This window comes from Propithecus coquereli, unplaced genomic scaffold, assembly GCF_000956105.1.
Source record: "Propithecus coquereli isolate 6110/MARCELLA unplaced genomic scaffold, Pcoq_1.0 Scaffold483, whole genome shotgun sequence".
In the NCBI taxonomy this organism is placed as follows: Eukaryota; Metazoa; Chordata; class Mammalia; order Primates; family Indriidae; genus Propithecus; species Propithecus coquereli.
Window position 1 is genome coordinate 1,385,540 of NW_012150652.1, and position 13,288 is coordinate 1,398,827.

Here is a 13,288-nt window from a genome sequence, read left to right on the forward strand (position 1 = left end):
GGGAGGTTTTCAGAAATGAAATTGATGGGATTCTTTAACCTATTGGATGGGAGAAGGCCAGGGAAAGGGAGGAGCTGACAATAACCACAGTGTCTTAGGTAACTGAGAGTAGTTGGAGCCCAGGAAGAGTGGATTTGGGGAGGTTAAGGAAAACAGTCTGAGTTTGGTTGTGACTTGTTCAAGACAACCACGAAATGTAGACGACGTGATGTCCAAGACACAACAGGAATGTGGGGTGGAGCTCGGGGAAGAAGTAGACACTTCAGATGTGTCAGTGACAGCTGGAGCCCTGGCAATGGGCAAGGTCACCAAGGAAGCAAGATCTGGTGTTCCTGTATTTTTAATGACCCCTTGCCATGTCTTTAAATTCCCTGTTTTACTTTTATTTCCTATGTTCACTACCTACTCTTGGAGAACTGTTCAAGAAATAAATTAGAAGGAGCTCTAAATCTAATCCCAGAGTTTCCTCCTCACCCTGACTTTCTGCTGCACGAATGTTCTAGCTTCATTAGAAGGCAGTGGACTATTATTTAGTGATTTGGAAAAGTCCTCAGGTGTTTGTTCAACATTTGACAAGCTCTAAATTAAAACACACGTTTCAGGCTTCTTACAGAGTAGCTCTGAAGAATAATAATAACAGCTGCTCTTAATGGGCTGAGCATTTACTATGAGACACACCTTGGTTAAGTGCTTTTCCTACATAATCTTGTATAATCCTCATGACAACCAGATATAAGGTACCTACATTCTTATTACCCCGATAGTACAGAGGAGGAGATGGAGGTTCTCAAGAACAACATTACGTAACTTATGTGAGCTCCCTTGTCCAGAAATGGCACCACCAGGACTCCGATCCAGGTCTGTCTTTCTCCAAAACGCTGCTTTAAACACCACGCCTACCGACTCCTCTTCCAAGATTCTCATGATCTGGAGCATTAGAAGAGAGCTACTAGACAAGGAATCCAAAGCCTTATTTGTGGAATCAAACTTCTGGGTTTTATTCAGATAACTGAACATACTTACAGTATGAATAAAGACTAAATATCAGTTGTTTATTTTCATGTTAGCTGTGTTAAATAATTCCCCAATCAGATTCTCATTTTCTGACATGATTGTCAGTCATCCTGGGCTCCTTTGATCTCTGTCAAGGATTAAAATATGTTCAAGGTTTTATCTGGAAGCAACCAAGATACAGACATTTGCAATGACGGTGACCCTACCTCAGAATCCTGCTGGGAAAGCCCACTGACCCCCAGAGGCCAGGGCAGTGTGGTGTAGTAGGTCTGGTTAGAGCTTCTAAAAACTTAGAGATGTAAAAAGAAAAGTCAAGTAGACTGGAGTTTGAGCCCAACGGTCCTGCTTGCTAACTAACTCTGAGATTCGGTTTTCTCATCTGTAAAACTGGGAGAATAATAGTGCCCCCTTCCTAGGGGTAATGTGAGGTTTAGTTGAAAGTCAAATATTTAGCATTGTAACTAACACATTGTGAGCGGTCAATAAATACAGTTGCACCTACTGAAGATGTGAAGAGAAAGGAAATACTTGTATTAACATTTTGAAATCTTAGAATTGCAGCTGAGTGAAACTGCAAAATAATGAGAGGTCCGCATTCATTCATTCATTCATTCATTTACTAAAGTCTCCCGTGCATATTGGGCTTTGAGTTGGGTCCTAAGAACCTGAGGATGAACAAGGTACAAAATAACACACACACGCTGGCTCCAAGCTGCTCGGATTCTAGCATCTACTTAACCCCTGCCTTAAAGTCCACTCTGCATTTCCTAGAAGACAAGTCATCATTTCAAACAAGGTACGGCAAGTCACATTTGAAGTCTTACAAATAGCACATATGAGAAAGAGAATAATCTATCAGAGACTTGATGGTCCTTGACATGTCCTTAGAGTGGCAGTCTCCTGACCCCTGAGGAGGCATTATATCCCCTTGTATACTTTTTGTTCTACTATTTGGTTCTGCCATGTGGCTGTCACACCATAGCTCTGGCTACCAGGGGCGTCTTGTTCAATTAATAGGCAAAGATGGTCGCAAAGAAATAACCATGAGCACATGACCTAGAGAAGCAGTCTCAGAACAGGAGGCAGGATTGAGGGGGAGGTGAAAATAGCACATGAACAAGGGTCAAGACGGAGAATTTAGGGTAACATGTAAGGACACAGACTTTATCAAAAGACAGGAGCTCTGGGTTTAAATCCTCAGACAGTTGCTTGACTGCTCCAAGCTTAATGTCTCCTATCTAAAAATAGAGATATTATAACACTTAGTTGATAAATAGTCATGACAATATATTTTAAGTGCCTTTCAATAGTAGGTATCTAATACATGATAAGATTTAACATCCTCCTCCTCATCCTCTTCATCTGCGAGTGAGTGACAGTCATTCAGTTTTCATATTTGCTTTGAGTACTTTGCAAGATTGTTGCGGGAGATACCATCTAGGTGCGAATGTGAAAGCAGAAAATTATGCAAGTTTATGGAACGAATGTATGTCACCATCCAATGTAATGTTTGTCCCTTCCGGGGTATTTAACTAGGACTATACTGGGATTATACAAATCAGAGTGGGGAAAAAAAAAAAAAAAGCAACTAACTGTTGCTCCTTAGCTACCCACGGCCACTCTGACTTTTTCTTTTTTCCCTGCAGGCACTTCCTCTTCAAGACCTCCTCGGGGAGCACACCCCTGTTTAGCAGCTCTTCCCCGGGGTACCCTCTGACCTCAGGAACCGTTTACACACCACCGCCCCGGCTGCTGCCCAGGAATACCTTCTCAAGGAAGGCCTTCAAGCTGAAGAAGCCCTCCAAATACTGCAGCTGGAAATGCGCCGCCCTCTCTGCCATCGCCGCCGCCCTCCTCCTGGCCATCTTGCTGGCGTATTTCATAGGTAAGTCAGGGCAGCCTTGTTCTTCAATCCCGGGTGTGTAAGCGTGGGGAGGAGGCCATGGACTTGTGAATCTAGAGGACCTCTGTTGCCTGTACAATTTGCTTCTTGGCTCCTGAAAGACATAATAATGAGTGATGGATGGGAGTGATTTCTCCCTCCCGAAATCCATTTAAATCTGATGAGTTTCTCCTTCATGTTTCTAAATGACATTTTTCAGAAGGGAAATTAAGCATCCTCGTTGTATTCCTCTCTTGGAGATGAGCCGAGAGCTGTCATTCCCACACGTCCCTCCCTCACTCCCAGAGTAGCCTTGGTCTTGTCCATGCTTGGATTGTAACCCAGGTCTGTGCTCTGAAATGCGTGCAATATTGGCCAACTTCAGCCACAAACTGAATAGAAGAACAGTGGTCAGTGTGCCTGAGAACATCTCAGTTCGAGGGAAAGACAGAGCAGCCAGCTTATTTTCAGAGCTGCGGAACAGAAACAGGAGAGGCTGGACTTTGTACGGAATCAGATCGCCGAGGTGCGGTTGACCTTGCCCACGTCCCTTCTCTTGCTTCTGTCCTCTCAGCCCCAGCTCTCATCTCTCCATGTGCGACTGGGTCTGGATCAGGTTCACCTCTGCTAGTGGCTGTGCTCCAGGTGACTCAGTGCGTGGCTTGGGGTAGTGGGTTGGTGAAGTCGCTGGAGTTCCTGTCTTCCCGCGCCAGGATACTGGTTTGCAACCACGGGGTGTAGCCACGTAACTACGGAAAGCAGCAGATGCTGAGTGCTCAGGGGCAGGGGGCCACACGCAAATGAGCATCGCAGGCTGGACACAAAGCCTGCTCGCAGCTCCTGGCCCCGGAGAAGGGCCCCGATGCTGCTGCTCTGTCAGCTGAGCTTGCCAAAGGCAGATCTCCTGGCCCAGGCAGAGGCCATGGTGATGTCTGTGTCAGTTTATTTGAAACACTTGACGGTCCTGGCTTGCTTTCAGGGCAGCGATGGCAGACCCACCCAGTGTGGCTGTGCCACGTTGCAAAGCAAACCTGTAAAACGCCAGCTAAAAGAGGCAGACTCTGAAACAGTTCCCAATGTATGGGAAAACTCCTCCTATTTAGAGAAAAGAAAAGGCAACCCTGACCATGTCGGCCTTGCCCCTGCCCCCAACATAAGCCCTCCCTTCTCTCAGCAGTGGGAGCTCGCACACTTGCCTGCTGCCTGCCAGAGTAGCCTGGCCAGCACTCCCTACGCCTTTCCACCTAAGCTTGCGCGTGGCCGAGGAGCGTGAGCGTCCACTCCCAGAGACCTGGGCCCTGCCCAAGGCAGACCAGTAGGAGCCAGCAACTGATGTGAATTTTTCACACTCGTCCATACTACGGCTATGCTTGTCTTGATGTGGAAAAATAAGCATTTGTATTCCTTACCAGTTGCATTTCTCAGGACCGCCCTCCCAAAGCAAGAACATCCAGAAAAGGGACCACCGCATTTATCTAGGGTTTTGCAATATTCTTTATGCTCTACATGGCAACTGTCTGAGACCCGAGTACCCCTAATTTCAAGTCATATCTGCTTCTCTCTTACCTCTTGATGAAAGGTGGGGTGATAGATTGGCTCGAGAAAGGGGGAAGGATGTCTGTTGTCCCCGTCAGTCACTTGAGTAGAGTCTTTTGTGTCGTTAGAGGGAGCTCTGTGAGCTTCCCCAGGTAGCTGTTCAGGGGCTTGGTGGAAGCAGATTGAATGTGCCTTTGGGGGTCTTTGCATGATTTGGCTTCGTGTCAGAAACTTCAGATAGGTTCCATGTGTTCACTTCTCAGGCTTAATATTCTGTGGGACCAGCAGGCACCACAGGGAGTGCAGACAGAGAAATCGCGGCACTGCCTGCCTCTGTCGATAACATCCCCAGTGCGCCTCCTACTCACTTGAAGGAAAGAGACGGATGGCTACTGTCTGATTTACTGGGCTTGATAGTTAAAATATAATAGCTTTCTGTAAGGGCGATCATATAAATGGGAAACTGTATAGTGAGAGTTTAATGTTTTAATCGGGTGCATAACTGGTAAGTGATGGATTAGGAAATATATTTATTTTCAGTCTGGAGGCTACTGGACGGTGGACCTGAGCATCTCAGGATGGTTTATTAGTTTATAATCCATCATCTTCTATTATGTTTGCTTTAGGTAAGATTATGCTTTGACCCTGGAGTATCGAAGAATAGTTTATGACTCAAAATGAGTGAGGTAATGGGCTAATTTACCCGGCAGCGATGGTGGTGAGTGTGGACCTACAGGGCTGCTCTCAGAAGTGACCACAGGTCCGCAGACATGGTGAGGGGTCAGGAGTGCCTGTCTGGGCCTGGGCAGAGTCGTTTGCCTTCTGGAGTCTTGGTTTCCCAAGTTTAGGATGGTTATTTACGTGCAGAAACTCTGAAGTACGGTGAGGATTAATTAATGTGTATAAATCACTTTGAAGATGAAAAGCAGTATATTATTAATTACAAAGCTGCAGGGGCATAAACAGTGCATTGCAAACACAGAGGAAAGGGATTGTGCCTACCTAGAAAACAAGCCATTAGGGAAGGGCAGAAAGGCGACGTAAAAACCAAGGCCTCCTGTTGAAGAGACCCGCGCTTTTAAGACCTGAGTCCATTCTGGTTCACACGTGACTCCGCGTTCTACTACAACATGACAGGTCCTGAAATTGAAGCATCAGCCCCAGGACATTTGTGGACAGGCGGTAGGTTCAGGCCTGCCAGGCACTGTGACAAATAAGTCAAATTATCTTCCTTGCATGTTCAAACCCGCAGAGAGAAGACTTTCCAGAAATGAGCAATTTGGAATAGTGCAGTCCCTGACACGCTCTTCCGCAGATCCAGGCCTGTGGGTGGATGTGAAGGCGGAATGCCAGCCCTTGCGCAGCTGGGAAGACGTGGGCCTTTACCAGCTCGGGGAAGACGCCCCAGTCCCCACTCGCACAGCACGGGTCAGAGAACCCTTATGAGATGCTCTTCCATCAGACCCTCTCTGTGCCGGATCCTCCCAGTGTACAGACATCCCAGAATAAATTACTCTGAAAACCTGCATAAACCACCAGGCGACCACTTTATGCACCACCCGGCCCCTCCCTGGCCCGAACGGGAATCAGTATCCCAGGGAATACTGGGTTAGGAGAATTTGGCTGTGAAACGCAGGAGAGTTCCCCTCTCGGGAAGTGTCTTTCTTCCTCGGGCAGCTCAAGTACTTCCATTGTCTGTAATGCAAGAAGTCCCTCCATAGCCCTAAGCTTCTGAATCACGTACCCAACATAGATTTTCTCACCTGTTTTATATGTACTGTGCTTTTATCTTCATAGTGTAGATAACAATAACTAGTTAGAACCTTCTACCTGCTTGGAACTGGAAGCATTTCCTTTAAAGCACTTTTATCTAATTATTCAATTTGAATTATATCCCCAGTCACCAACCTATGCTCTAGCAGAAAATAAATTGGCATGTTAAGTTCATTAGACGAACATCAATGCTGAGGCCCAGAGAGTCTAAAGTCACCTGGCTAGGTAGTGGCAGGGCCAAGACCAGGCCCTTGGTCTCCTGATGCCTATAAAGGTCTTTCCCTTGACCCCTCTCTCCTCAAGATTGCAGTTAGTTTGCTAATTTCTCAGATACTGTTTGAAATTTAAATGATCCCTTTGGTAGCATTAATTCGCCTTATCTGGGTCTGTCCTCCTTAGCAGGGGAGAGCAGTTGGTTCCTCTCCTTCCTGAATCGTCTTCAGCACAGCAGATAGAAACCATCCCTCTTCTTCAGTCTCCCATCCTGTCCTCATATTTCTGCTTTCCCAACTATCTTCTGCAAACTTTTTCTGCAAAAAGCCAGATAGTAAATATTTTGGGTTCATGTTCCACAGAGCTACAACCACTCAACTCTGCTGTTGTAACTCAAAAGCAGCCATAGATGTAAACAGGCATAACTGCGCACCCATAAACTTTAATTATGGATGCTGGAATTCAATGTTTATGTAATTTTCAAGTGTCATGAAATATTATTTTTCTTTTGATTTTTTTTCAACCATTTAAAATGTAAACCCGTTCCTTAGGTCATGCGTCATAATAAAAGGGGTGGCAGACTAGATTTGGTCGACAGGCCATGGTTTGTCAACGCCTATTTGACTGTATTGCTGCTCATTTCCCAAGAATACCTTTCAGGGTGTTTCCATCTTTTTGAGAAAAATTGCTTTCCAACTGGCTAAGAGTCCAACCATATGTCCACTGTCAATGAAGCATGCGATCGACATTTCCTGATACTGCGATCCCATTTCATAATGAGTAATTTCATGTGACTTTCTGGCCCAAACCAAAAAGTAGACAGAGAAAGCCAATTTTCTCTTTAATTAAAAACTTTCTATAGGATAAAATTTTCCATCTTAATAGCATAGCTTTCAACTAGACGGCTTGAAACAGTGCTCCAAACCATGGCTGGGGTTGGAATTGCCTAGTCATTTTTCCTAGTACTCGCTTGTCCTTAATCTTCGGTTATCCCAGGTTCCTCTGCAAAAGCATTGCCTGTTTGTAAAAGTTACTCGGCACCTGACGTCTTCTTTGTTGAGATTTTTCCAACTGAATATAACAGTGCTGGGTCAGGGAGTGACATCATTGCTTTCTTGTCCTAGGTTAACGTTGGACTGGATCTAGTTTCCTTAAAAGGCACAGAAGTTCTTGCAGGGCTACCCCACATCAAGGACGAAAGATGCTTCTGATGTATGACTTTGTTGTTTAAATCTGGATAATCCTAGAAAGTCCAAGACGAGAGTCAACACAACAGTTCAGCATGACGTAGGACCCAGACTATCACCCCTGAGTGAAAAACAACACAGACATACACCGAGCTTTTGTCAAAGACTCTTCACGTGGTGGGGAAGGAAGGAGGTAGAGAGAAAGATAAGAGCATTTATGTCATCCTAAATTAGTTCTTAGCTCTTCAGATCTCTGCCAAACTAAAATACATATATATATATTAGAAAGTCACCTTGTCTTTTTTCACTACAGTAATTCCTGCCAAATATGAAATACTATGTTTTAAGCAAGCTGCTCAACGCTCTGTCTTCTGCCACTCTGACTTTGATCTGGAAAGAACGCGGGCCATCAACATGTCAGGATGTTAAAAGTGTGGTAATTTGGGGTGCTTTCAGTTTCTTTTGAAAACAATGAGAGATTATTTTCTATGGAAACTAAAAGCCTACCATGTGTTTAAAGTTGCTACACTTGAAAATTGATATGTTGAGACTCATACTGATGAATCCTGCGTTCTCGGCTGCTATTTTGTGTATTCTCATCTCACTGAACAGAGCAGGTTTGGGAAAAACATAAAGAAAATGACAGAAAATGATGGGAACAGTACACTTACCTGGCATCCTTTGTGAAGTTGCAGTCTAGGGACAATGTCGATCTTCTCTTGGAAACTCACTGCTCTTTGGCTGTCTGGAGAGGTGGGAACCCTCGCCCTCCTGTGTGCATTCCGAATTGTGTATTTACCTCCCACATCTAAAGGGCAAAATGCTAATGATTACATCTGGACAGTCCAGCAGATAACATTTCTGCTCATTTCCCAGGCTCCAGATGGTCAAACTGAGAAAAGCGGGCTGCCCACAAACAAGTCAGGGGACCCGGTTACATTATCCCTTCCAATGTTAGTAACAGGACTTTTTATCTAATAGATATGCTAATGTGCTTTTAACCTGGTAATAAAGTCCCGTCAGTGCTCACACACCGGTGAGCCTTTGGCAGTGGGACTGCCATTGCTTAACTGTATACCTGATTTTAGAGGGCCTGTCAATTTATGGAAAGTAAATTAAATCATTCATTGGCTTAGGTCCCCGTCACCTGGCAGCCATGTGGCAATATTTTTATATCTCATGTTCCACATTGAGAAAAGAGGAAATCTTCTGCTTCAGGAAAAGATATGGCCTCTTTTAAAACAATTTGTGCAACGTTGGAGGACTTTGAAATGGTTCAGGATGGTCGGCAGCTTGGTGAGAAGTCTTTGCTTCCCTCCCTGAAATACCTGCCACAAGGCAGGAGGGTTGGCCAATGCAGGGCTCTCCCACCCTCGCAAGCAAACACTGGGGATGAGACCAAGAAGCGATTTCGAGTCCTAACTTTGTAGAACATCTTAGTACAGAACCAGAGAGGAGTGAGCAGGTGCTACAGCCCTAACCCTGTGCACCTCAAGAACCACAAGGAAGTGATATGGGTATTTATCTGCCAGCAAGGACTTTGGCGTCCACAGAGTATGTGTTGAGTAGATGAATGTGGAGCGTTGGCCACCTGCCCTCCCTTGAACCACCATTCAAGCCTTTGTCCTGGACCTCCTCTCGGTAGCAATTCTCTCTGGAGCAGTCATCAGACCAGAAGCAGAAACAGGAGGCTGCAACATCATTGTTGCTGTCTCCACACACCCTACTTATTTGACTGCCCCCATTAGGGGGCTGCCCGAGTCAATAGACCCTTCAGCTTCCGCTGAAAGCTTTTAAAATTCCCTATTTTCTAGGTCTTTCATTTGTTCATTTATTTGTGCTTAGGATTTCATGATTTAGGATTCTTGGCACAGCTTCTAACGTACTGTAAATAAGTTTTATTTCATTCTGCATTTTATCTGTAACACAGTTGCAGAAGTTCTTGCCTTGCCTTGGTGGTTAGACAAGAAGCAACTTGATGTAATATTAATAGAAAGACGTGCATGAACTTTGGGGTCAGAGAGTCCTGGGCTTGAATTCTGACCTGTATACCTAAAAGCCGTATGACTACGAGCTGTACCTTAGTTTCCTCATCCTAAAAATGGGGATAATTCCTACTTTGTAAAGATGCTTCAAGTGTTCACTGAAATGGTAGATGCCTATAACTCTTCTTCAAATCAATATGACGTCAATTATGACAAGTGCCATTACTGTGCATCCCTATGGGGGGAAAAGGCATCTATTAAGCTGTAACATGATTTCTTAGCATTTATAATTTTTGTATTATATACCTGGAAAGAGATAGACACAGACCACCTGAATTGATGGAACAACCATGAGAAAAGATACGTTCATAGCGACAAAGTCCTTGTAAGACAACTATAAGGTAAATTCTGATTTCAGACTTGTGAAAATATGAAAAAATCTGAGTCTTAGAATCAGTGGAACATGATCATGCCTGGCATAAAATAGAAGCTGAACTAAATGGAGTTATTGTGATTATTACCTTAGCTACCACAGTCCTAGACCAGGTCCAATGAGAAAAATAAACAGGTGCTTGGGCTATTGTATCCCCAGAATAATGACTGGCACTACCTAGGACCTGTAGTAGACCTAGTAGGCAATCAAGAAATATTTATTGAATTTAATGAATGCTGATCAGGGTTATGTCGGAGTTGGACCATTTCTTGAAGATATTTTCCAAATAACCAGAATCCTGATCCCTACTTTCCCTCATTCCTCCATGCAAAGGGAAGCGTCTGGTTCCCTGATGTAATTGCCTCTGTTCCCAAATTGCATTTCCAAGTTAGAAAGCATTTAGGCAAAGGAACGGTTAGGAGGGCTGGGTAGACACCACATTTCAGCCCCCTAGCAGGAATCTGTGATTCCCTGAAATCGAGAGAGCTGGCTAAGTGAAACTGGGAAGTGTATGTGTCTGGCATACAGCCACCCTTTGGCACTCAGATTACAAAAGTGTAGCAGAATTTCGTTGGAGTTCAAGGTGAAGAAGCAAATAATGGCATAAATCTGAAAGTCTGTTGGCTGTTTCTCTGTAAATGAGGATGTGCTAAGAAATGAAAGCAATCACTACAAGGCACCAAGTAGAGAAAAGAACTATTATATGGTGAATTAGGTCTGTGTACACAAGCCATACAGAATCTTTTGTGCTCCGAAATGCCTTGCTCAGCTGTGTAGCCTCATATGACAGAAACTTGATCCAAAGCAAACTTTCTCTTAAGGTCACCTTAAACCAGACTTCTTTGTGTCCTCCACTGAAAATTCCTTTATAGAAAATTCATAATTTGATTGTTAAGAATAGACACCCAGAATTTTTGTCTGAGCCCTTTTCTTATCTAACAAGTCATTTATTAAATTGATGTTTTATAATAAAACCCTCTGCATTCAGAGAACAAATAGTCCATCAACTATATTAACACACTTAATGTTACCATAAAAAAGACAATAATGCATTGCATGTTCTGCTAATTTCTCTTTTTATATTCTCAACCTTCTGGCCTTAATAGGTAAATATCACAAGGTATCAGAAAATGTACCAGCACTTAAGCTACATGTTGGTAAGAAAAGAGCTTTGCTGAAGAAAATATTGTCCTCCCTTCTTGGAAAGAGGAAAAAAAAATGGATAAGAAACATAGTATGTATTATCTTTCAAAGGCATTTTTTTCCCTAAAAACCAAAGCTATGGATGAGAAGGGAGGACAAGCTTTGCCTCCAACCTTTGCATTTCTTTCATCATGATTTTCTTTGCAGCTGTTAGGGAAGGCCCTTCCCTTGGGACTGGTTTTCAGTTGAGTTAGGTCATTTGTGGGAAGATTTGTGCAAACATGTTTGGCACTCCCCTAGGGACTCTGATCTTTATAGAAGAAGGGCATGTCACCTTGCTTTTGCCTTTGCAGTCATGATGCAATTCTCTCAGTTTGCTTACTTATATTACACCATGAGCATTTTAAAGTCACGTTAATGAAGTTTAGATGAGACTTGCCTATGTGCCGCGGGGAAAGGTAAGTGGCAATATGTCAAACGCATTCTGTTCTTCAGGCCGTGATAAACAAGATGACATCTCTCAAGGAAGTTCTGTGTGCCTTTCAATTAGATACATTTTCAAAACTGCTTTTAAAATTGCCTTATGCCCCAAATTTTACAAACATAGACTTCTGGGGAATTAGCTAAATGTTGTATGTTTAAGCTGTCTTTAAATAACAAGATTTGTAGACTTCCTGAATCTTGAGAGAATTATGGGTTAAGATTCTTTCTTCCCATGAAAAAACTCCTTGTTAACTCTGCATATTAATTTGATATTATTAATTTCATTTTAATTAATTTAAAATTTATTAAATTTACATGTTTAGATTTACGTATGTTAATTTTATGCTTTCCCACTGAGCAAGAAATTTCACTTTGGCAAGTGACTGGCCGGTCACTTCATGTGCTGGAATCTGCTGCCCAATCTCAGAATCCAGGACGTTTTTATTGAAATTTTTTCCTGGTCCTAGAGTCTAATAAGCAGCCCCATAAAATGGTACAGTTAATAGGAAAGTTTAAAGAGCCTGGAGTAAGTTATGTTTTTCATAAACAACTCATGCCATGGTGTTAATCAGATATACACAGCCATGACCTGAGTTTTGTTTTTCCCAGGACCATCAGGGAACAGAAGCTTTTATACTAAAATGTTTTTTATTAACTCATTGGTATGAATCAATGGTCAATCACCATTTTTTTTTCCCTAGAAATGTGGAGTGGTTTAACCACCATAGAATAAGAAATTGAAGACATCTGTGTCTATTTTTATCCAGTCTGTTTTTATCAGATGAAGACATATTCTACCAAATTTAAAAACTGTAAAGGTTTTAAGAAAAAACAAAAAAGCTGGCCTACAATTAGTGTACACTTCTTGGGACCACAGCAGTGAAAAGTCAAGAGGCTAAGAAAGAGGACTTAATACCAGAAAGAGTGGGATGAAGTTAAGACAAGAAGTAAGAAAAAGACATAAGACACTGTGAATAGAATAATTAGAAACACAAACTATGAAATGCCATACATCAATCAGGATAAAACATGGAACAATTAAAAGACAAATGTATGGGGGGAAAATGACAGCCAGCATATACCAAATTACATAAAATCTTCTGCACAATTTCTTGAACCAGTAAGTCCAAGGCCAACCTAGGTAATAAGATGAAAAACAATTGTTGAGAATTGCTTGGAGGTGCTATTTTACTACCTCATCTTACATCATTAAACTTTTGGTTCCTTCATGAAGTACTTAGATAAACAACAGTGGACAGCTCAACATTTATCCAAATAAACCAGAAAGCTACCACAATAAAGGAAATTGAGTTTATAGACACAGCAGACTCTTGCCTAATAGATGAGAGTAATGTGTCTAATGTTGAACATCAATCTATATTTCAAATATAGTATAAAGGAGGGCCTCAAAAATTAACTTATCCTACAAAATCATTTTGTACTAGAGGTGGTTTATCTTCTATTGTGTCTAATTGATATCCATGTGATTCGGCTATAATCCTTACTACTGAAAATGATGTAAGAGATGGAAAGAATGAATACAGCCATTGGTTCCCAAGACAGCACCAAAAGCTGGGGGTTCCAAATCACCTTTGTCTTCAAAGGCATTGTCATTGGAATGATTCTTGATGCCAGAGAG

The 13,288-nt window shown here is 42.7% G+C and overlaps 1 protein-coding gene across 4 annotated transcripts in view; it reads left to right on the forward strand.

The window, feature by feature from the left end:
• TENM2 (teneurin transmembrane protein 2) overlaps positions 1–13,288 on the forward strand; it is an 888,605-nt gene that overhangs the window by 646,124 nt on the left and 229,193 nt on the right. For all 4 annotated transcript variants that reach the window (XM_012655757.1, XM_012655758.1, XM_012655759.1 and 1 more), the window contains one exon: positions 2,661–2,899. In XM_012655757.1, coding sequence (XP_012511211.1) covers positions 2,661–2,899 — 239 coding nt within the window. The remainder of the gene's footprint in view (positions 1–2,660; positions 2,900–13,288) is intronic.